The following is a 26258-nucleotide window of genomic DNA, read 5'->3' as shown; positions in this document are numbered from 1 at the left end:
TCCTAGAAATTTGTGATGTCTGTCATACCTGAGCTGATAAACATATCTGAACTTCTGAGGAAGAAACTCTGGAAGTCTGTACAACCTGTTCAAAAGTTTCTCTACGCAAATTATTTCAAAAAGCACGAGTATATTCTTTTTAATCCTTTTTCTCCCCCTCAGGACCTAAGTGTCTGTCTGTGTACTTAGAAATAGGTCCTTAGGCTCTATTCAAAGAAATTTTTAGTGATGTTCAAATCTCACCACAACTTTTGAAGATTTTAATCAGATTAATAGCTCAAAAACTGGAACTATAGACTAATACAACTGTGTGTGTTTAATAAACAAACTAGAAACCATACCTGTGCCACAATCAATTGCAGACTGACCATAAAACTGAAGACAAGTCTCTTCAGTACCATGGACAAGTACTGCCCTAACTGTCCGTAAGGGTGACAGTAACTCACTTAAAAAACAACTTTCATTACAAAAAAACAGACCAGCTCCTGCTATTTTATAATGAGATTATAAATTCCAAATTTTGTTAAATTCTTAAGACCCAATTTATTGATATAATCAACATTCTAATTGAAAATAGGTTTCAGCGTCAGAAAATACTGGACTGTAGAACAAGTTAGCACGTATAACTTCTTTCTTTTGCTAACTTGTCCCTTCAGTTTGTCACTACCAGAAGGAAATGAAAACCAAAAAAAAAATCAACCAAAAACCCAGGAACTTAAAAAGCAGATTAAAATCCCCAAAGCTCTTGTCACTCCTTTTTAGCATAACTTGCTCTTACAAGTAGTATGAAATATTTACAATGCACTATATTTATCTTCATTTGTTATATCATGCTGAAGATAAAAGCCTTGTATAAAAAATGGTGGCATAAGACAGTCCCTTTATCTTTTTCAATATTTTCTATGTACGTTCCCCTCCTAAATTACAATTGCACATAATAAATCAACTTTTTTCATAATAATTTAATAATGCACTTTCATTTTGTTAAATTTAAAAGTTATACATGTTTCATAAATTTCGACAGTCCCAACAAGATGTGGCAAAATGTTTGACTAATAAAGTTATGGGCTTTGTCTTCATGAAAGTGAAAAGTTTGTCTTTTAATATCTGTAATTATTAAATAACTAAACAATTTCTAAGGAATCAACACATTTTCAGTTACACAGATGATACTCTACAGCTTAAAATTAAGAATTGGGGAAAAGTAGTCTTCTCAAATGAGTCAACCTTTAAATCCATGTTATAATTACAGATAAATAGCATTTTAAATCTTGGTGGGCATAATCAGCTGGTACAATGTGACTCTGGTATTAGAGACTACAAAATAACTAACTCTCATCTTTCCATGAAACTGCATTGGGGTCTAATGTCAACAATGGCATTTGTTTATACTCCTAATACTATGGAAGAATTTATATTGCCGTTAGAATTATGCTTTAATATATATGTTTGATCTGTCATATGTCCCACACTTCTGCAGATCACTTCCCAAAGTTTGTCAGCAGTAAGTGTACCTTGACACTTGTCATTTATGAGTTACAGGTCCATAGAAATCAAAGAAAATTTATCCAATGTCTTAAATAACATGATGAATAATTTGTGTGAAGATTAAGGTATCTATCCCTGGTTTACTTTCATGAAAAAAAAAATCACTTTATGATACCAAATTCAATATCCAACTCCACATCCATACATCACTTCAAACAAAATGGCAGGTCCACATACTTCAATGCATTATTAAATTAAAAGATCCCACTTGGGTTCTCCTTAAAATAATCACTACTTCAGCAAGTCCTGTCAGCAAACATGTTATTTTCTTAAAAACCCACTGATAACTCACAGATATTAATCAAATATTCCAATTTCACTATCCAAACTAAAATAAAATGTTAGAGAAAATTGCAAAGAACCCAAACACAGCCTCAAGATTTTGTTTGGTTTCATTGTTTGCTTGTTCGATTTACCTTTAGGTTGGGAGTTTGGGCTATTTTAACTCCAGCAGCGCTTTTAACTTACTTGCATATGTAAAACACTTAGAAAAAAAGTAATGAGTTGCATTTGTAAAGTTCTATAAGAAAAACTTACCCTTGCACTTTGCCTGTCAACATTTTTTTAAACTGAGTATTTTCCATTTGTGCCAATACACTTGTTGAAATGTTGGCTGTAACCAAACACCAGCTGCACTTACCCCAGTGTTGTCATGGTGACAATGGTGTACCAGAAGGCTGCAGGGATGCTGGTGAACTTGCTGGCTGATGAACCTTTCTCTGCATAGTACATGACTGTGGCAAAGATGATGATGGCCATAGTGAGTGAGAAGAGGAGGAAGCCTAACTCTGAGGCACAACTTTTCAGGGTGTAGCCCAGGATGCGCAGCCCCTGTGAGTGGCGGGAAAACTTAAAGATCCTGAAGACACGAAAGACTCGTAGTGTCACAAAAGCCCCACTGACATCCTCGTTATCTGTCATCACCAGGCCAATGTAATACGGCATGATAGCGACCACATCAATGATACTCATGACACTGCGCACAAATTTGTAGCGACTAGGGGCCGCCAGAAGACGTAAGAGATATTCAACTGTGAAGATCATGACACAGGCAGTATCCAAACAGAAGAAAGCCACAGCATAGCGCTCTCCACAGGGCAGCTCCTTGATGCGACCTGGGCTTACCCCGCAGGGCACTGTCTCCACCACATTGGCAATAACAGAGACGGCAATGAAGAAACCAGTGACATAGTAGAAGACCAGAGCCAGTGTACTGGTGTGTGGGTTTTCAAAGGCCCGCCACATCCTCTGCCGAGCTGTCATTGAGGGCAGGGAGCTCTCAGCTGCATGATCCTGGTCAGCATCATCCTGCAGGCGCTCAGCATTCTCACGCCGGCGATCCTTGTACTCCTCGTAACAGCAGTCGCCAATGATCTCAGGGATGATGCCAAAGAATGCCAGCTCCTCATCGTAAGCTGAGATGCACTCCTGGCGGGGATAATGAAGCTTCCCTGTACGGTAGAAGTTGAGAATGTGGCGGAAAATGTCAGGATCCCGATCAAAAAAGTACTGCTGTGTCTCAGGGTGGTAGAAGAAGTCCCGCTCTGAACTGCCCAAAAGAGTGTCAGGGTAGCGCTCTAAGGTGTCCAGCCACGTCTGGAACTGGATGCCACTCACATTCAGCACTATCAGAGAGTCCTGGCTTCGCTTCCTCTCCTGCCGTGGAGCAGCTGGCATGGGACCTGTGGCTACTGGCATCCATCCTATGGCTGCTGCCCTGGCAAAGGGTAACCAAGCTGCTACTCCGGCTGCCATGGTCCCAAGCAACTACTACAGCTGAGGGAGTGAATCTAGAGACAGTCCTGGTCCAGCCACTAAAACAGAGAGGGAAAAGAAAAATACAAATGCTCACATATTTTCGAGGCAACAGAATTTATGAACATTGTCGTGATCAACTGAAAAAATGTTTGCTTTCTTTTTGTTTTCTCCCTTTTTTCATTCCAGAATATCCTTTCCAGGGGCTGGTTAGCCAGTTAGGACAATGAATCAGGGCACCTGAAAAGCAACGTATTCTAATCATCTATACTCTAGATATTCTGGCAGCTGGATCCATTGGCTACGAGGTCCATGCGAGGCCCCTGGATGGAGGTAATGGTCCACGAAGGGCTAAGCCCTGGAGCCGGCTAGTAGCCCTGGTGCAGCGGTGCAGCCACCTGGAAAGAGATTTTCTTCCACGCGCGATGCAGCCGGTCCGCCCGCCCCTCCTCCGCTCCGCTCCGCTCCCCGCCTGCTGCCGGAGCCGGGCCACGGCCGCCAGCGGAGCTTTCCCGGGCTGGCTGCAGCGGGGCCGCCCAGCGCCGCCACCCGCTCGCCGTGGCGGTGCGAAGGGGATGGGCCGGGTGGGCCGCCCCCCCCCCTCACCTCCCCCCTTCCCAGCCGCAGCCCTGGAGCAGCAGCGGGACGAATCCTCTCCCTGACCTTGATCACCGCCCCGGGGACTCCTCCTGACCCCAGTTCAGGGCCGGGGTAGTCGGCGGGGCAGGGGGAGGAGCTCCGGGCGGCAGCATTAAACTTTAAGGCAAGTTTTCCGTGTAGGAAATGCGTTTAAGGGCAGAGGGGCGCCGGGGAAGGGGCGCCGGGAGCGCCCCAGAGAAAGGTAGCGGGCGGAGGGGAGTCTCTCCGGGACGGGGCGCTGGGGCATGGACAGCGGCTGATCCGGAGCGAGGAGAGCGGGGACGGGCAGAGCCGCGGTGGCGGGGGTAGGAGGTACCCGCGGAAGGCGGGATGAATGGGGCATCCTCGGGAGCGGCCGAGCGGGCGGCGAAGGGCGAAGCCGGGGTAGCCTGGCAGTGGAGCGGGAGCGGGGCAGGGGCGGCGGGGGAGGCCGGGGCGGGCGTGGGGCCACGGGGGTGGACGCGGGGTTCCGTAAGCGGCTCGGCGGTCGGCGGTGGACCGTCGACCTCCCTCCCGCCTCCTTCCCTTCGCCCCTTCTCCTCGGCTCCGCTCTCGCATCCCTCCGGACGTGCCCAGCCTGCGGCACCTACCTGGGAAAGTCTGGCGAGAGCGCTCAGTTGCATAGAGACTTTTGGAAATACCGGCTCTGCCGCTAGATCTCCGCGCCCCGCCGGGAACGGCGGGGAAGTAGTTGCTCCTGAGAAAGCTTGATCGCATCCAAAGGGACATCGATAATAAGGCTTTCCCCCACCCCCACCCCCCTCCGCCACCGCCGAGCGCCAAGCAACAAGTTCAAGGGGTGGGTGGGGGGAAAAACAACGTAATCGCGCCTGGCAACTCGGCGGAGCACGTCCTTTCGGGGCGCGGATCCTGCGGCGCGGGGCTGCCGTCAGGCGCGGCTGCGGCTGCGGCCGCTGCCCCTGCCCCTGCCGCGGGGCTGCCGCGGGCTGCGGGCGGCGGCGGCGAGGCCCTGGCGCGGCCGGGGGCGGGGGGGGCGCTTCCCGCTGCCTCCCCCGCGGCGGGCGGGCCATGCCGCCCTGCCGCCGCCCGCGGGCTCGGGGCGCAGGGGCGGGCGGCGCCGGGCGGCGGCGGAGCGGGGCGCTGGGATGGGGGGGGCGCGGTGCGGGCGAGGAGGGCATCGCTCCGCGGGCGGAACAAAGGGGATGCGGGCGGCTGCGCCGGCGGTGGCGGCGGCAGGGCAGGCGGGGAGTGCCTGTGTGTGTATGTGTGTGTGTGCGTGTGCTGGTGTGTGTCGGTGTGTGCGTGTGTGTGTGTGTGTATGTGTGTGCATGAGTGTGCGTGTATGTGTGTGTGTGTGTCTCTGCGGGGCCGGCATCGCGCGGTCCAGCCCCTCCGCCGGCAGCGCCGCACAGACCCTCTGGAGTTAGCGGTGTTTCGGGTAGGGATCGGGCGGCGGAGATGGCTTAGGTGAGGCATCTCGGGGATTTCTCGGGAGCGCTAGCGCCTTTCAGGGGAAGAGGGAAGGGGAACGAATTACTCAAATATGGGGGGGGGGGGGTTGGAGGTTGGTGGTGGTGGGAGGTGGGGGGGGGGGGAATGGAATGCCTGGTGGCGAAGTGTGGCGATGCTCCTCACAACCCGCCCGGAGCCACTCCGGAGTTCTCGCTGCAATATCCAAATGGCTCTTACCAGCTTTGGGAAAGGCGAGAGCTGGGACGGGTATGGGAGCCTTTTCCTCCTCCTCTCCTTTCCGCTCCCGTGCAAAGCCGCCCCCCCCTTTTTCCCGTCGCTAGATGGCGTGTGGATGACGGGAAGTGAGCTCCCCGCCGGGGTGCCGCTGCGGGGCCGGGCGGGCCCCCGCGCCGCGCTCCGCCGCTCGCCCGCTGGGCTGCACCGGAGACCCCGCCGCCTCCTCCGGCCGAGGCCGGGACCGTGGCACTGCTGCATCTCCGGGGGGAAACGGGCACGTAGTTCCCGGAGCTCTGCGTGCCGCCCTGATAGCTCTGGCAAAGGCAAGGCACTAGCTAGTTTTTAATTAAGATTCTGAAAACACTCGGTGTCTTCTTCACAGAGCTCGCATGAAGGTACCAGAAGGTATTCCTCCTCCTAATTTACCTTTGTTTCTGCTTAGTACTGGGAGGCTGCCAAAGGAACCCTTGAGTAAATAGGATCCTTTATACTTGGAAGATCTTCTGACCCAGCCTCCCACTCTGATAACCTATTTTAGGCATACTCCAAAGAAACCCAAAACAAAAATAAACCAAATCTATACGGAAGCTTGAGAGGCATCTCTTTTCCTTCTTAATAATATACTCGAACTTCAATGTCTATTGGCTTCTGTTTAAATTCCTGTGAAAAATATGAACACTATCAGTACTGGAGTGTCTAAGCTGTTCCCATAGGAAACACTTGAAAGCATGGAGAGAAAAGGTTTAAAAGTGTTTGAGTGAAATTACTTAACTTAGGGAAACTCGTGATGATGATCGGTCACATAAGTCATGTGAAATAAAATATAATGTAAAATAAAGTATACTTCCTGTATTTTTTCTTTAAGCTGTGTGGTTTGCTGTCTTGTTTTTTTTTTTTTTTTTCCTAGCTCAAATGTTCAGTACATTATATCCTATAACTGAATCCATTAATTTGAAATTAGTTGGTCAACTGTAGGTATTGAGCTTCCAATGATGCGTATAGTCTTCTCCCATATGAAAGATTAGGGGGTTTGATTTGGTGCTACAAAAAGATGGTGGCTGTAGCAATTAATAAAGCCCGATTTATGATCCTGTCAGCTCAGTACTGAGACAATAATACAGGACTTCCTTTCCTGACAAATAATCAAAAGAGGTTTCATTTTCAGCTATAGATTATTCTTGTAATCAATAACTGCTCTAATTTTTTAACATGCCTAGCTTTACAGAACACAGTTAATGCTTTCAGTTGCTTTGTGCAGTTTTTCCAGAGTAGAATTCTTTAAGTGCAGCCGAGTTTCTCCCTCATAGAGATGAGAACGGGTTCCATTAAAGAATCACTTGGATTCTTCTTGTTATTGTAATGTGGTTTCACATTTCATCAGAAAAGGGAAAAAAAAACCCAAACCACCAAACTCTACACATTTGGACAAGTTGGTATCAGTGTTATAACATTGTGTGTGTTTTAAATCAGATGTTTGAGAACAGACCAGATTCAAAGGCTTTTCTGACGTCAATAGAAGAATGATTACCTCACCTTAAATTTTTGTTGGAATCCTGTGCCTCACAGAGGCCTCTTTTAGAAGCAGTATCATGGAAGGAAAAGCCAGAGCGTGTACTCTACTACCTTCTTATTCCAACAGAAAGTCCAGTAATATACTACTGAGAAGTGATAACCAGGAGCTCAAACTTTCACAGCTTGTGCCTTGAATTTAGAGCCTTGAAATTGTCTGGGGGCCATGTTCTGATTTTGTACATTTCAGAAAGACTAAACTCTGGTACATAAACTGTACTAAATAATCAGGTCTCCTGAAGTCAAAATCCTGCCAGTGACATCAGAATTAGCTACCAAGAGATTGTTGTGATGTGACAGGGAGGATTATGACTTCAAGTAGGAATTAAGTAGCAGGGACTCCAATGAGATGAAAATCCTATTTTCAAGCAGAGAAAATAAATCCTAGTAATTGTAGGAAAAGAAGAAAATGGTACTAATGGGAATGTACAATGGACTCTAATATGAGCTCTTTCTTAATTCTTTCCAAAGTCATGAGGCACAAAGAACTCTCTAAGGATTAAAGAAGATAATATCTATGATGCATAAGTGTATATTATTAATGCATTTAATTTTTTCTTTAACATTCCAGAAGTATTTAGAAAGTTCAAGATTTTTCTTTACAGACTGAATGCACATGCACATCCCCTCTTACTAATTCCTCTAGCATTGAGCCAGTGTTTTTTCCTTTTGAGAAAAGAACACTACAAACATTTAAAGCTACCTTGTAAGCCTTAACCTCAAGATTAAACTATACCTTTGACTTTCTTTTTTCCTTTCTCTTTAGTCTAGAAGATAATTTCACAGTTCCTGCAGTCTTTTATCTTTGTACACGCTATACCAAATGCATAAAATCATGTGGAGATAACTGGGTTCCGAATATATGCTATTATCCCCTTTCTGGATAAGTAATAATAGCTTCCATAAAAAACCACATATGTATCTATTTTGGGTCAAAAAAATGCAAGGGGCTTTTTTTTTTTTCCCCTTTAATTTATAAGAAACAAAATTACTTCTACTTCAGAATACAAAAGTGTCTTCCAAAACCCACTATGGCTATTACTAGCAGAGTATTCTGCTGATCAACTTGTGTGTTGCTTGTTTGAAGGTCTGAGTGCTTCTCAGTCTGAGCAGAAGAGGTTTGCAGTTTTGGTGTTTTGAGGGGTTGTTTTTTTGGTTTTTTTGGGGTTATTTTTATGGAGGGAACATTCCTGAGACCTTTTAAATGGAAACGAAGTCTGATATAAGGATTTCTAGAATGCTGATCATGGCCCAACTAGAGAACTGAGTCAAGAGATGAAGAATTTGTCTCACAGATGCAAATGTTTCATTCTATAATACAAGTTAAAAAAATAATGGTTTGGTCAAATATGCAATCAACACAAATACATATATTCATAGCCTGCAGTTTCCTTGCCTTCGCGGATTTCTCTTGTCTAAAACTGGATGATTTTTTGTGTCTAAAACTGGATGATTTTTGTGCTGTGGACTAGACAGAGTAAGTGTAAGGCTTTTGATATGGACAAAATTTTCCAGAGGCAAAAAGCCATCTTTCTGGGAGTTTGGTAATACAGGCTCAGGTCACTCTGCAGTGCAAGTGCTTGTCATCCTTTCTGTATGGAAAAACGGATTGCTCTAGACATTAAAAAATGACCTCTCACTGGTCAAGGATTAAGACATAATGTAGGGGAAGTGCATGATGTGCACCATTTATTTTAAATTCTGAAGTCAATCTCAGAGTTAGTATAGCCATCATTAACCCAAAGAAAGACCCTTATTTCTGTGGAAAGGGTTTTTTTATGCATTTATTACAGACTTAGTGGATGGAAGAAGAAGGCAGAGCTGTGTTGGCTTTTTCTCCCCCCCCCATAAAGTGAGGTTAAGTCAGTACTTGGAATCATCTCAAGAAAAACCTCACATTCTTCCAAAGAATGGACTGATTTGATCTCAAATATTTGCACTTTATCTTCTCTAAACCAACAAATACGAATATAGTATTTACATATGTTTTTCCTCAATGTACAGTATATTATACAAAAGATTAATTCTATTAAACTGTGTATTAGTCATATTAAGCTCTGGGAATTCCTCTTCAAATTAGTGATATTTTAACCACCAATGAAATGGTAAATAAAAGCTCATAAACTTTACTTGAGATAAATATATATTTCTCATTTTGAATTCATGTTTTGGCTCATAGAGTAGCTTCAAAGGAATAATTGTTTCATCTGAATAATGTGGCCCAATTTCAACCAATGCAGCTTTAGGCACCTGTGCTGCCTGATTAAGAGCTTACTACTCACTCTACCCTCCTAGAGCTGACAGGGAGAGAAACAACTCCAGAGAGCAATCCATCCTATCTAGAATCTGAGTGCATGTAGATGGGTATCCATTGACTGTAAAAGGCATACCAGGATGCCTGCAGTCCTTAATTTAGGAGTCTTACATGCTTTAAATTAGGCAGGATGAGCCTGAGAATGAGAACCTGAGCCAGTCTGCTAAGTCAGTGGGAAAACTACCCTGGTCTCCAAGTGACTTTAAGGTCAAAATCCTTAGAAAAAGAAACTAAGAGTGAGTTAATGCAGAAAATTAATTAACCACTGGAGTCCATACTCCTGGCTGCACTGAAGCACTTTGGGGAATCTTCTTTGACAAGGATGCGTCTTGCCAGACTTAATTTGTGTCACTGTAGCCACATTTCTAATCACATGCAGAATCTCCAGTATCGTCAGATAACCACGTTTCACTCCACAAGCACTTAAAAAAGAGAAAATCCAGAAATAAACCCTCTTAGAGTGTACAGCATGCATCAGAAACACTCTTTCCTGATACAGAAGTTTGAGGTCCTAGTAAAGTACTTCATTCTGACAAATCTCTGCAGAAGTGCATGACAACATGCCACTTGAACTAGTTGGTTCTTTGAAGTATGTAGACTTTAGTACTTCTGTTGCCCTGTTTCTGTCTGCTGATTCTCTAACATGAGTCTGATCGTTTGCCATTGGGTAAAACATATATCAGATATGATTCAAATTATTTTCTCTAAGCTGGCTCTCAAAGACTGATGCACGTCAAGACCATATTGCAGCAAGGAGACAGCATCTGCAGAATTATGAGTCTATGATTCAGTCCTGACCAGGCATTCATATGTTCCTTCTCAATTCAGAAGAAAGCTTGGCTAAACTGAAGGACTGAAATGGGTCAAAACTTAAAATGTAAGTGTCCAAGTCATTTTAGAGCACTGAAGCCTATTTTGCACATTCAGTAAGCTCCACAGCTTCACAGCAGTGAAAAGGGTAAATCAGATGAGAATCTCAGTCTCAGCAGGAAAGGAACTTGCCTGAAAATGTTTATCAAAGAGAGCCGCAAGATCAACTAAACAAGAACTGATTCACAGGGAGTAGCATTGAAAGGGATGTGGGCAGTCTGATGCCCAGTGCAACCACAGATGAGACAGACTCCACTAGGGTGGTTATGAAGTCTTGGAGTACCCAATAAGTAGGCACAAGCTTGGAAATCTTGAGCCCTTCCATTTTCAAATCAGGATACTTTTCTTCATTAAAAATGTCCATAGAGAGGGGACAGGGAAAAAAATAGTTCATGTTTCAGTAGCTTCTGGATTCAAAGAACATGAAAATGTCACAGAATAACATTTCTCCCCTTCTCTTAAAGTTTTAGGCTACTTTCTCCAAGTGATCCGTAGCCCTACCATCCATCTATCCACTTATACTTGGAAAAATTTGTCTGATCAGTGGAATTACAAAATCTTTGTTCTGTTGGGATAACAATTGAGAGAATAGATGTCTAATGTTGGCTGAAGAAACCAAGAAAAAGGTAGTGTCCTTCACATTTGCTTTCACTTTAAAATACACCGTATTGCTAAAAATTCTAAAATTGTGTTAGATTTGTGGGAAATAGGGATAATGAAAACAAACATGTAAAACTAATACTTTTTCAGAAGTTCCAGTTCTGATTTTTCTTACCTCAGTCTTTGTAATGGGTTTTGACAATGTTTAAGGGTTATAGACAAAATGAAAAGCGATACTCTTCAGATTTCTTCAAAGTTTCTTTAAATATATTTTGCTAACAGAATTTTCTCTGTATTCTGCACTTTAGGAGCTGTTTGCATCATAGACAACAGATTGTATGGTAAAATGATTTATCAGTCAAAACAAAAATCGTAATGAATTATTTTAATTCACATGTTTTGATTTCATTTTTTTCTTTTAATTTTTACTCTATAACATGCAGCATGATAATCTTTCAATCTGTGTCCAAACTTAAACGTTTTAGATATAGTCTTTTTCCTTTGTATTCCAGGAAATGTAAGGTTTGGATGTCAGCCACCTTCCTCACAACGATCAATGGCTCCTTGCCTAATTAGCCCCATCTCTCTTATACTGTGAATCCTTTCTAAACAGCTTTGTTACCAGATTGCCTCTTCTATTCAGTACCTTACATGGAGGGTACCCAAAGAGGGGTAATACAGCTTCGACCAAGAACGACTGGAATTGTATCCTACCCGTTTTTGATAACTGGTTTCTGTTCCAGCAAAGCTCCCACCATTTCGAGTCTCCGTGGCTTTATAGGATTCCTATATGAAAGAGATGAATGTGTGTGAAAATATAGTTAATAGAAACAATGTGTCATTCACTGGCACAAATGAATGTAGAACATTTTTTAGAAGTTAGTAGATTGAATAAAGTTATTATCTTGCATTACAAATTGCTTCCTTAGTTCAGCCAGCTCTTAGGAAAGTAAGAAGCCCGAGGTCAGGCAGACTGGCATGAAGCTGGTAACTCTTCAAACCTGAGAATATCTGGAGAGTGCCTGTAGGGGCACTTTTTTATGCCAGTAATTGCTAATAGCCCCTGTACCACAGTTCAGAACAGGAAATAGAAACCTTCTTTCATGTTCATGATTGCTTTCTAATTGCATAAACGGCAATGAGAAAGCAGTCCTTTTTAGCAAGCTACTTCTCCAGCTTAGGGAGGAAATAACATTTTTTGTGGTGTTCCTGGTGTCTGCTGTGGTGAATGTTGAGTCCAAGCTTCCAACAGAAAGAAAGGATGAAATAAAATGTCTGCAAAAGTGAAACATTACCGGTATGATTGTTTGAATGAAATTAATTTAAAAAATCAAGCTGAAAACATAAAAATCAGAAAAGCTAGCATTTTTTCATAACATTTTAACTGAGTTTTATTTCCCTGGACAACAAATGAGGGTATAAGGATGGAAAGTTAACAATCCCCGAGAAACATTTAAATTAGACTTCATGTCATGGTATTAGTGGGTGCAATCTGGACCTAGCAGTCATAAAAACAAGAAGTTAGCAGTCATAAAATCCAGAAGTTACAATTGAAAATTGTCCTGAATTTGCTAGTCTTTATGCTCTGCATATTTCCAAAATAAATATATCACGGAGCTACATTAGACTAATTCATTATTTAGATTCATCACAAAGTTAAATATTTTTGTTGTGGTTCAACCTGGAAGGCAGCTAAAACAACCACAAAGCCATTCACTAACTCGGAAAAAAAAAAGAAAACAAGTTGAGTAGGACAGAAATGGAAGACGGCAACAATGACAACAACATCATCAATAATAGAATATACAAAGTTACATGATACATGGCACAATTGTTCACCAACTGAAGTTGACAGTCAGCTAGTTCTTGAACCAAACTGCCTCCTGACCCCCCCCCCCCCACCCCGCCCCCTTGGTTATATTCTGACTATGACATCATATGGTATGCAATATCCCTTTGGTCACTTGGGGTCAGCTGTCCTGGCTGGGGATGCTCCCAGCTTCTTGTGCTTCCCCCACACACCTTCTTGTTAGCAGGGCAGTGTGGGAAGCTGAAGAGTCCTTGACTGCTTGGCAACAACTAAAACATCAGTGTGTTTTCAATGTTGCTCTCATCCTAACTCCCAAACACGGCACAACACCAGCTACCAGAAAAGAAAAGTAACTCTATCTCAGCTGAAAACACGACAATTTTGTTGCATGATAAACAATACTTCATCTCAAGGGCAGTTTTCAGCACAGGTTATTCAGTTACAAGTTACATCGCTAAGACAATCTGATAGGGTGCACAAAATTATTGCTGTCCAGGTTAAGAGAAGTGTGTTTCAATGTAATTACATTTGCTTCATAAGGAGGTTGTAGCTTTGTTTCCCAATTAAAAACATTGTTTTTTGTTGTAGTATTATTGCTCATAAATCAAAGAGCAACAAAATACCTAATTTGAATTACAACCTTCTTAAAGTAAGATAATAAGGAACAAAATCATCACAGAGTCAGCTCTCAAGTTTCCTTTTGGTTGTAGATGAAGCCTTGCTCAGTCACTTGAAAGAACTGCTATATGATATAACATAAACCATCCTCAAGACTACAACAATTACAGTCTAGATGTTTGACATACACCATATGAATTAACAAAAAATAAAAAATCTGTTCAGTCTAATTCACATTAAAGCAATAGAAAGCAGAAGGGTGAAACACCAGGCAGTAGGGACGTATCTGTAAATACAGCTCTGTTAGAAGAAATAACTTGAAAACACTCAAGGTCCCAGAATCAATGACAGTTCTGTTATGGGTCAGAGTCTGTCTGGGGCTTCTCCTCTGCGTTCATCAGCCTCAGCAAACCAGTCATGTATTTCAGAGTTTGGTCATCTAATTTTATCTGATATATTGAATGGAAATGTTCTGTAGATGGAACATCAATCTTTCCAAACCCTATATTGCACTCTTCTCATTCTTCCTCCAGTTATAACAATTAGGACAGAAGATGCTATAACATGGAAAGCTTAAAAAAAAAAAAAGAAAAAAGTGCTGTGTGCAGTATAATTAATGATGTCTGGTTTTCCTTCTGTCTCTGATGTCTAAGAAAGGGTGATCTCATTAGCCTCCTTCAGAAGGAGTAATAATAGGGTGTCTCTTCTCCATCCACTTGCCAGGTCTCATAAAATTATAAAAACTGCTTGTCTTTAAGCTCTTTACCCCTCTGAAATGGTGTTCAAGAATTACTGTGACTTTGACAGACAGACTGACATGGGAAATGATCACATTCACTCAATTACTTGGAAATTTACTCAATTACCTAGAAATCCTGGCTACAAAATGCTTTTTCTCTGCATTTTGATATGTTAATCCTGAGATTTTTCTAACCAGTTCACTGTGGAAAGGAGAGATCTGGACATGCTCTTTTTCCAGTCTCTTTACTGTGGACTTCCACATTTCTCTCTCTGTAGGTGAAACTCTGTTTACATAGGGCACTTACAAGGAACAGCACAAAGGTTACTCTTGCCTGGTTGCTATGCCCCTGAACTACAACAAAGAATTACAATTGAGAAGTGGAAATCCTTCTGCAGATTTTCCACAGCTGCTGACATAAACAACTGCAGCTACTAGCCAGAGGTGTGTGTAGATCAGCAGCTGTTCTTGAACAATATCTCTTTAGTGGCATATCCCCTGCTAGTCCATGTCAGCTCAAACGCTTGGTAGGTTTGAGGATCTCAAGAAAAGAAAAATCTATACTTGTGCATTTGTGTGTGTATGTGATACCTATAAAGTAGATGTTTCCAGTTTACAGGGACAGAAATGTGTTTGGGTTAGTGCTTAGAGACTCTTTAATTTGGGTTTAAATGTACTAACTTGCTTTGCTAACAACTACACCTTTGAAGAAAAGCTGAAGGGCTGATAAAAAGCATGCTTTGCCTTAAAGTATTCCTGAAGAAAAGCTGGAAGACTGATGAAGAGGAAACATCCTGCCCCAGCAGGCATGAGAGCTGGGGGATGACCAGTCAACAAAAATCAGCAGTAACTAGGGTAAAGGTAAAGGTGGCAGGGGGAGTTTGCGACCACCCACCCCATTAAAGGATTATTACAACCACTCCCCAGTTTTGTTAGCTTGAAGGAGAATGGTGTTAATTTAAATATGCTTGACCAATAGTAGAAGATGTGGCAATTACTTATTGATTAGCGTACATTTAGGCAGGTTTTTCTTACCCCGTAACATGATAAATATGTTGTAGAAGCTGTGTGCAGTGTGCTGGCTTTGTGGAATTATCCCCCAGAACTCATCTCTGCGCAGGCATGGAATAAATCAAATACCTCTGTTCTCTGTGTGTGTATTGGCATACTGCATGCCAGGTAATGACCCCACTTTTGGGACAACATATGTGCAAGCATAATGCAGTGGAGGTTTAAGAGAACACTATCATCCAAAACAAGCACAGTATAGGTTTTTGATCACCACAGTGATGCTAACAAGATGAGAGTAGTTTTTGGGAGGAAACAAAGGCCTTTAACTTGTAAAGGTCGGGGCAATTTTGGTGTTATTGCTGCAGTCTGTCTCTCTTGAGCTCGGGAAGATCATGCAAAGTATCTATTAAGAGCTGGTGTGGAAGTGAACTGTTGCGTGATGACACTGTAACATGCTGAAACATTATTAAAAAACCATACCTCTGGGAACCTGTTACTTAAAGCAACTTAGTACATATTGGGAATTTGTCTGGCTGTCCTCAGGCTGGCAGAGGCAGAGTGTAGGTCCAGGTGAGTGTCAAAAATGAAGACAAAGATGGACACAAGCTAATAATCTCCCTCCCCCCCCCCCCAATTTTCCACTGTATAACAAGTAAATTGTCTTACCTTGTTTGTATTGCCTAGATAACAAATAAAAGATACAGTTCTTATTTTGTACAATCTTGTTGCATTCTGTTATTGCTACATGTCATTTAAGACAGAACAACAAAGGAAGAGTTTAATGAGCTTCATAAAGTTTGGATGGCGATAGAGGTCACTATCTCCAAGAGCTACCCTCAATCCCAGTAACCTATAGAATTGGGAGAGTAGTGGTTTTAAAAAAAGCCCAGAACACCACCACATTACTCTAAGCCATTTCTATTTGATGAAACTATTAAAAGGAAACTCTTCAGTTGTTTTCTTCCTGTTTCTTCCTGCCATATCATGTTGAGGTTGGGGTCATTGGACAACTTTCCATATTTTATGAAATGATATATTTTCAGTGACTTTTTGTAAATCTTAAAGTGTATTCAGACCCCAAAGACCTGAGAGCGAATGGGCCATCTTTAAATGTGGTAGTGATTTGATCTCTCATTGGCAGGTATTGCAATCTAATTTTGAGATAATGGTGAGCAAGCCCTGCAAAGTGCTGCACATCTCACACTCCTAATGATATTAATGGCATCCAACATTGTTTAGTGCCTCAGAAGGAGTTCATATTCACCCCCAAAGAAGACACCAGAGTGGGTCATAATTATTAAATTTAAGCCCTTGTTTGTCATTCCTATTAACTTCAGCACCATCAGGAAGAGGTCCTGTATGAATTATGCATCTATTTTATTCTTGTGCTTCCACATGGGTAAAATTATAACTCAGAAAGTAACCGTCTATGTGTAAATGGCTTTTCTTAGTCAGCATCAAGATGTATTGATCCGTGACGCACTGTATAAATTATATATGTTAATGTTTCAATCATTAAATTGGTATAATACCTGATAATATATTTATATTTTTAACAAATAAATATGTACTGTGTTTTAAAAATCTAAATAAGGGGCAAAATATCCAGCATTTTAGCATTCAAAATACAATAAAACCAACAAAAAATCTGACTGATTTTTGCTAAACAACTTAATTATAGCAAATTTCCCAGAATTAATTTGCCATATATGAAACACTTCACAATGTTCAGACTGCATATTCTGCATGCAATATTAAGCAGAAAAATTCAGCAAGCCACATTCACTCAAGTTTATACTGTTGCACTTATGATTAAAGCCATGGGAGATTTAATAGGAGTTAAAATTGTGTAACTAAGAGAATTTTAATACCTTTATTTTCATGAAAAAGGGTTATTCCAAAGGTAGAACTAATGGTTAATATCATTTGTATCACTGAGGAAATAGCACTTATCACTGAGGAAAGAAGCACTTTCTCTACTGTAAATATTCTCCATTTCTCTTTTCTTTGACTAATAGGAACAAAGGGCAATAAAGAATTCATGTTTGGTTGGGTTTTTTTAAAGATACAATGTCAGATCGTAAGTGTGCCTGCCTTTCTTTTGAATTCATAATCTCCTACTGTGTTTCATTACATATGGAAAGCTCAAACTATCTGGTTAAATGTACTCAACCTTTCAGGAAATTATGAAGTTCAATATTATGTTAAATAATAGATATTTTGCCATTTGGTTTGGTGGAATGTAAATATCATGACTCTAAGTAAAATAGAAATGACATAAGGTAAAAGTTGTACATGCATATAGTCTTATAGGAAAGTAAGAATTGTCCATGTTTGTGTCATTTTAGGCTTGTTCTAAAAAGTTTTCTGTAGACAAGTACATGTTTGATGGTAAAACTAAAGATAGATGGATTATTGCCATTGCTTTCTGGTTTTCCTTTGTTTTATTTTGTTCTGTATTGGATATGAAGTTGACAAGCTGGTAACTTTTCAAATAAAAGTATTTATGGTTGGTAGTAGAACTCCAAATAAATGGATTTATAGCTTTCTTTTTTCTTTCCCAGTTCACTGCCTGAACAGGAAAAAAACCCAAAACCAAAAAAACCCAAGTCACTGTTGTATGTTGACCCAAAGTTACAATGCATTGATTGTGTCACTGAAAGAAAAGAGTGAAAACAAATTAACTTGTTTATAAATTTCTGTTAGAAATATTTTACTTGGAGTTTTTTTAAAAATTCCCTCATTTGGCCATTTAACAAAACAAAAAAAAAAAGTAATTTCAGATAAATGAAGAATACCTTACCTAGAAAATGTCAAAGCCCAGACTTTCTGATTTTCCCTGCAGCAAAAACTGTTGAGTTATTTCAACCCAAAGGCTGTTTTTCCAGAAGCTGTGACAGAAAGGTCATAAACCACAGATCTCACAGATTTACTATTTATTGTAGTCTTTCAAAACTCATTAATTAATTTAGCCTGTGGTACAGGTTTCTCTGCTAAAGAGAACATTTAAATTTATGTCCTCTATTTGGGTTCAAGTCTGTAGTGACAGCTGATAGAACATTTGCTGTCTTTGTGAGTACCATGAGCTTCCCTGGAGTTTCATGTGGTCACAGGGGCTGTTCAGTACAGAGTTCTGACTTAAGGACTAAGGCCTGATTTTAAAATTCCTGATTCCTCATGTACAGACCCTTCTCTAAATATGAGCGAGTGCTGTCTTAGGAAAGGGACCTGCAGTATATAGTAGCCAGTTGGAAAATCCATAGCTATTTGAAGCAAAATGTGCATTCTTACCTCACATGTTTGTGTTATCCTGATCAATTAAGCCTATAGTTGAAAAAAATTACTTTTTTAAAAAAAAGCCTTTTTGATCCTCCCAGTAATTGCATGCATGATTAATGTTACACTCTTGAACAAGTATTTTGAACCTGAAGAACCATCCAGGGCATCTGCATTAGGTTCAGAATGTTTATGTGAAAACACTTGTGTCTCACACCTCTTTTTTTTCTTTTGCTGGCTGAGTATTTAATGTTTTACAGTATAACCAATAGATGTAATAAGCTAATAAGTGTTCTGATTATACTTCTGTAACTCTTACTCCTTGACATAAAATCTTTGTCCTACTGTGTAAGTAAGATTAATTTGTAATCTTATATGCTTACTTACATCTCCCACAGTGATCAAAGAAGGCTAAATATGTAGAGTCTCAAATACAATTTGGGCCGAAATTATAAAAATTAAATACTTATGTCCATATGCTGTGTACTTCCATTTATGATAGGCCTGCATCTAACAGAAAAGATGGAAAGATTGCATTATTTTTTGTTCAGGAATACTCATGTGATGAAAACCCCCATGGTTCACTAGTATCAACTGTAAAGAGACAATTTGATCACTAGTGGCAACAGGAAATGTTAATATTTAGTACTATGCACTGTGCAAGAACTGCTGAATTACTGCCCAATGACTCTTCGGGTATTTGGCACGTACAAATTTTAACAATTCCATGAGATAAGTAAGTGAAAGATAATTCTTGGGATGACATATACTTGTTTGATGGCACAGAATTATGATGAAGACTCTTAGCAGAACAAAATGTTACGCAGTGTTAGTAAAGAATCAGGCCCAGAGAGGAACCTGGAGAGTTGTGGAGGCTCTGTAAAGGCACATTGTAAGGTGGGATGCATCTTACCTAAGTTAAACCACCTAAAAATTAAGAATTTATGCTATGATAGTGTTCTAGCCTGATTTTATTGTCAACAAAGGCAAGCAATTGCATCTCATCTTTACTTACAGTATCTTTTAATATATTCCTCCTTATTCATAATATTTGTAATATTTTTGCATTTAAAAGAAATTAGAAAAACGGATTCCAGAATATTCTTATAAGATATTTATAAAGATCTTTGGGATCAAAGGTGGTTCCATGAGAGCAAGAAGACATCCTTATTCCATAAAACATACAAAAGGTCATGAATTGTAAAATGAAACATGGCCTCACAACTGAATACATGTACTGATGTGCCACAAAGCTGTTTATATCATGTGTCCTAAGTCAACAACCCTTCTGTGTCATGTAATCACTGTTAGATAGTTATATTCTATTCCATGAAGCTTCTGTGCATTTAATACAGTGTAGAAAAAGGAAACTACAATTGTCTTTGATAGGATTAAATTATGCATCTAATCTTTTTTGTTCCAGATGTCAATACATGAAAGTCATATCAGACACTTGAATGCAAAAGGATTTTAATCCCTTATCCTGTGCTGTAGGTTACAGATCTGGAAATTACAGCATGCAAAAGTTTCTAAAAGTGTACTCCTTCCTCTTTGCTTTCAAGTCTAGTACTGTTAATAGTCAACATTTTATTGTGTTATTTTGGGATGCCCTGTGTGAGAACTAAATTAATTGCAAATTGTTTCCACAAAATGACGGAGTTCAGCATTTCATGGCAGGTGAAAAGCGTATCACACATACTGACTTTCCATCTGTGGCTGCATACCTAGGCAGTGCCAAACTGACAACTAGGCAGCATGCAACAACTGAGAAGACAAAATGTGACGTGCATTTAATTTCACCAAGAGAACTGTCACATGCTAAAAAACACATCAACTCCTACTGCAAAATAAGTCATTTATACCTGTGTATCTATATATATATTTCTGATATATATAAAAATATATATTTCTTGTTGGCTATATTGCATTTCTTCATTACAGAGACAAACTTGGGTGGCTGTAACAGCTGTACAATTTAAGTACTTGGTACTGTGCATGCATTGCAGGTGCCAAATGACAAAAATCTTTATAAAGTCTGCTAATTTTCTAGTGCACAGAAATCCCTCGTTGCCTGGGGATTGCAAAAAAAGAGTGAATTGAAATCTATGTATCTATTTGGTTTTAAACCACCAGTCTCTCAATCAGAAATAATAGAAAGACTGTGCTTTTGAAGAGTCTGAAATGCTTTATGCTTTTCTACTGCAAATTTTAGTCAGCAAAAGCAGCTCAACTCATCTAAAACTCATTTCTGAGTTGTGCTGACATAAATGAAACCAACAATGATACTGGTGCAAGACAATGACAGAAAGAAAAAAAGTTTTTTATTTTAAGCTTCATTGAAAATCAAAGAAGAAACAGAACATTTGTCAAATGGGGACAATTCGTGATTAGTGGAATTTAAAATGTCATCAGAATTTTAAAACAATCATGCTTCATGTGTTAGTTGATCACAGGTAGGGTAAATTTATTAAGAGTTAAAAAGAAATACTTTCTAATTTATTATAGCAAGAGGTTAAAATATTCTACAGGTGACATAGTGCATGTCCCCTCAGACTTTTGGCCAAAAGTGGTGCAAAGTAGCCATCATTTATTTTATGCTGAGATTTCAGATCTTATGGCTGTCCAGTGATTTGCAACATTCATAATAAAATAACAACTGTAAAGCTGCTAACGGGCTTTCTGGAGGTCCCTGCTGCATACACCTGTCAGATGCTTAGAGTAGATCCTGTCAAGATAATCTTTTGCCCCACTGAGATAACGTCTCTTGGGGTTTTTTTTAAGGCAAGCAGCCCACACAGATTAGCAGTTCATTTCTCCAGTGACGGCTGCTACTGGAGATGTGAAGAGTCCTTCACCAGCTGAAGGACCGGAAAAGGAAAAAAGGGCAGAAGGCACTTCAATTTTCAAGAGTATTGCTTGTCTTTCTACTTTGTACCCAACACTTGGAGAAAAGATGCTGGAAATCTTGTAAGTAACGTTCCTGACCAGATCACTTTTTTGCAGATAATTGAGAGTGAATAGAGAGGGAGTCCTGAGGAGGAGAAGGAGAGTGAAATGGACTTCAAGAAACATAAACCCATAGGGAAGAACAGGGAAGAAGAAAGATGGGAAAGGTTTCCTGATGGAGTAGGTCCAGTTATGTGTATAAAGAAAGACAGACCATTCAGAAGTCAAACTTAATGAGGTCACCTAGAACCTCTTTCATTGTAAAATGTATCTGCCAGCTTTCACAGAAAAAAACCCACAAAGGAATTGTGTGCAGATTTTTTGTTGTTATCACAGAATTTACAAAGCCAACTCTTCTTGCTGATAATGTAAAATGTATTTCATGGCTTTTCCTAAACCCAGTCTGCCTTACTTGGATTAAAAACATGCACTCTAATTTTGCTTTTATGGCAGCGTAATCAGTGGGAAAGTGTATCACCCACTTCTCCTCTTGGTTGCTGCAGGCCTTGAGTAAATAAGTTGTGTTCTCATTTTTGTTTCTTTTTATATATCAGGAAGAAACAATACCATGGACCCACTTTGTGAAAAGCTGTCATGTAACATTATGTGAAAGAATCCGAATGAAATAATTGAAAAAGGACTACCTTCATGTAAAAATTCTCACCTAGTTTATCTAATTCGCTATGCAAATTCTATTTTATCAGTAACAAGAATTTTCATCTAATGGGGTTCACACTAGTTGCCCTAAGGATGAAATGGCAATCAGAGGCATTGTTCTTACAATTTGGGCTTCTGAGTTGATATGCAAATCAGTATGCAGATATCGTCTGAGGATGAAACAAATAGCCTCAGTGATGAAATGAAACATGAAACTCTCATTTGAAACTTTTGGTGTTGCTTTACTGAGCTTCATTGCCTAAACAACAGTATGCATATTATTACCATAAACATTTGACATTGTCTTGGTTTTGCAATGCTCTGGTACAGAGCTTGCTGTAACCTTATCGTGTCTTTATATTTAAAGCCTTGAACAATAGTGTTGTCTTCACCACAGCCATTCTATAACTATGTCTGTCCAAAAAGTTTCCAAACTTACTGGTTAGAATGGGGCAACTAATACCTATACATGCATATATATATGCATGTGCCTATATCTATAGTTTAAATGTGCATTTACATTTGTATACATGGAAGAGTTTCAGAAAGGACATTTTATTACATTCCTCTTCATCCTTCTCCTTTTCCAGGAAGACTTTCAGCCCTTAAAAAAACCTAAACTAAATTTTCAGTTCTTGCTGCACAAAGAAAAGGAATACTTATAAGCTCCCTTTTTGTAGATGAGTATAACTTAGCAGATAATGAGGGGTGAAATCTGCAAATATTTATTTAAATGAAACATTGAATTTTCCATGGCAATATCCTAACTCGTTTTGTGCTCACTTTGCAGGAATATTCTAGGAAATTAATTTACTGCGAGGCTGCTTAAAATATGTATTGTTACTGAATAGTGGATGATACTAGTGAAAGTCATACTTGGAGTTCTAATATGCAATTATTGAAAATGAACAATAAGCTATTAGTTCTAAGCTCTGCTCTGCCCTGCAGAGAACAAAAAAGAAAATGTGACTCCTGCTTATATGCTGGCTGCAATACACTACCTGTAATCTCCTGCTCTTCTTTTCCAGTTATAGTCACACATCATCATCATCAAATACGTAGTCTGTTCCTACAAATATTTTATGTATTTGTAGCTTAATGCGTAGAGAAAACGGTATTTTAATATGACCAAAGATAGCAGAAATACTTGTAGAATGGGAAATTTATGAAGCCAGACTTTTGGGGCAAGACTTGTATTCACATAGATGATAAAGTGCATAAAAAAAAGACCTATTTCTTTTTATTACTACAGATAAATAATAAAATATGAAAATCAAATTAGTCATCCCTGTCTCCTGTTACTCCATACTTGTAGTATACTGGTTACTATTACCAAGTATGTTCACAGACAGAATTTGGCTGATGTTAATGAATAAATAACTAGTATTGCTATATTATGAATCTTTAAACTAACCTCAGCCCTCTGTTGAGAGCTGTACGATGTCATATGTATGAGAGTCATGCTGTTGACGCTTGCCTTGTGAACACCCAACCCCAGGTCTGTGGGTCTCTGATGTACGCAGCAGAGAACCGTAGTTTCCTGAGTGCTCTGAAGCCTGCATGTCAGTCTGGTTGGGTCATAGATCAGCAAATACAAGTGGCTGTACACTGAGGGTTGAGTCATCATGCAAAGATTTGTGCTCAAAGGACTCCAGCAAGGATGCAGGATACGTAGATGCAAGGTATATTATGGCCTCTTGCTCACCTTGAGTGACCCGGTGTGCCATTGCCTCTCGCAGCTGAAAGGAAGATGCTTTTTCACAACTGTGAAAAAAAAGGAAGAAAGGAAGCTATATTCAGCAAATAAATTATTAACTCTGAATTATTCCCTCAGCTCTATGGCACAGTCATTGCTGCTCCAGTTTTCTGTCTTGCATATGAAGCATAAAATATTATCCCTGTCCTCAAAGCCTTTTCTGATAGAAATTGGTGAGATGTCTGAAGTCTGAACTCGCCTTGTGAGGTAGCATCTTTGGGCAAAGGGTACATTATTTGTCTTTTTTTTTTTTTTCAAGGTATTTTTCTATTCCTCTTTAATTGAAAGGGAGACTTGCCAATGACATAAAGGTGGGGAAGAATGGCCCTGCAGTTTCTCTGATGCAGAAGGATCTACTTAGATGCATACATCAACAACAACGCATGCATACTGCCATCATACTTGGTACAGTGGTCTCAACGTAAACTTTTATCCCTTTAGCTGTTTGCTTACAGGAGTTTGATACTCCTATATGTTGTTTCTCAGAAGCAAGACTTGTCACAGAGGTCAAAGGGCTGAACAGAATCTAAAACCTGCAAGACATCTACGTCAACCAATGTACAGGTTTTACTGGATAGTACACTGTCGTGCCTTACTTATATAAATGAGTGATTTTATGGAACTAGGAGTAGTTTTAAAAAGTATCACAGATGTTTTCAGGGTAAATTAAACTTCATACTGTCTTGACACATATCACTTGTCCCAGCCCATTCATAGCAGAAATTTGTCAGGGAAGAAAGTATTTTGCTCTTTTATTATACATCTGTTCAACAATAGAGCTCATTATCTCTGTCTTGAAAATACAGAGAATGAAATCACAAAGGAACATGATCTTCTGAAAAATGGACAGTAGAGGAGGGTCAGAAGTTAGATTTGATATGGTATCTTCTGAGTCCCAAATGTTTCCCTCTTCTAAACTGTATGTGCTTCTCAAGTGTCTGTTTGTATATCTGTATCTGAACAGATATATCCCTGAATAGCTACCTCATTTTATAACTCTTAGGATCATAGAAGTGTAGAATGTTTAGGGTTGAAAGGGACTTTAAAGATCAAGTTCCAACTCCCCTGCCATGGGCAGGGACACCTCCAACTAGTCTTGTTACTTGTTTTTGTTTTTTTTTTTTTAAATGAATCTTGGCAGATCTGAGGTGGTGTGTAGATTCATTAATATACTATTATTGAGAATATTAACTGTTAGTGATTAGCAGCACAGAGACCCGAGAATAAAGTAGATGCATGAAATACTTTGGAGGAAAAGCTATTTGACTATGCAGATTACTAAATGTATATTTCTGCCCAGATAAGCTCATTTTGTATAGAACTTTTTCAAAATAAGAAGGGAAACCTCACTTTATTAACAAAAGAGTCAGCTAAGAAATGTAGTAAAAATGTCAGTCTATTAGGGTAATTAGAAATTCATCTATAGTAGAAATATACTGAAATTTCTTAATTTTGAGGAACACACACAAGAATATTAAGAAACTGTCAAGGGATAAAACTCAGCTAAGGAGTAACACATTTTGGCTGGATTTTTTCTGTGTGAGACTTAATATTCAGTAATTACTAAAAGAGAAAGGACATTTTACTTTGGGAATTTTTTTTGCATTTTTCTATGAAAATAAAATCTTAGTCTAGAATTGCAATTGGCTTCCAATGTTTATTTCTCTTCTCTATAAATTTAAATACTAATGTAAATAATTAATGTAATGTAATAAAATAATTTAGTGTAAATATAAACTTGGATTTACACATTTATAAGATCATTTTTGAAAATATGCAATATGCTAATGGTGAATTATGGTTCTGTTTGACTAGGAAAATATATATGGATTATCTACTTGCAATGTCTTAAATCACCTGGTCAATGGATGCTCTGTGCAGAGACACATATTACATGATACTGATCACTGGTATTAGACCTGAGGGAAAGAGTCAACTGTCAGATGGCCTTGGCTCCACATGCTTCCTGAGCAATTCAGAAAGCAAGAGAAATGGTTCCAAATCTTCATTACCCGTAGTGACGTCTTCTACTCTCACAACAAAGCAGATGGAGCTACAAGCTACACCACGTGCTGAGGAGCAAGCCTGTTCCCTTGGTGCAGTCTGTGAAAATCTGCTCAGACGCTGTTCTGGAAGTCAGGTAATGGAAAACGACAGAGAAGTAGAAATACACCATTGACTAGAACTTCCTCAATGAATTCATATGGAAAGCAACCAATTTAAATAAGAGGCCATAGATATGTAAGCTACTAGAAGTCAGTATATACCCAAATTTAGCCTTCATACTAATCCCCTTGTGTCCTTCCTACTGGCTCATACAGTCATCCCACTGCCTATTTGGAAAGTCATTCAACCTAAATGCTCTCTATTACACAAGGTGCAAAGCAGTTTTTAACTTGGCCCTTAGCATATACATTCATACATTTTCAGGAAAAATGCCACTATACTTTTTTAAGATCCTTTTTTAAGCTTTTTGTGTATTCATTCTTCTCCTATTATC

At 39.8% G+C, this 26258-nt stretch overlaps 1 protein-coding gene across 1 annotated transcript in view; it reads right to left on the bottom strand.

Moving 5' to 3' along the window:
• Window positions 1-3303, bottom strand: part of KCND2 (potassium voltage-gated channel subfamily D member 2) — a gene marked incomplete at both ends in the record, with an annotated part of 275317 nt that extends 272014 nt beyond the window's left edge. Inside the window, one exon of the mRNA XM_084272244.1 lies at window positions 2189-3303. Within this exon, the coding sequence (XP_084128370.1) occupies window positions 2189-3303 (1115 nt within the window). The remainder of the gene's footprint in view (window positions 1-2188) is intronic.
• Window positions 3304-26258: the final 22955 nt, after the last annotated feature.

Source organism: Gallinula chloropus, assembly GCF_964237585.1.
Source record: "Gallinula chloropus genome assembly, chromosome: 1".
Classification (NCBI taxonomy): Eukaryota; Metazoa; Chordata; class Aves; order Gruiformes; family Rallidae; genus Gallinula; species Gallinula chloropus.
The sequence above is the reverse complement of the archived record's forward strand: the minus strand, read 5'-3'. Positions and strand labels throughout refer to the sequence as shown.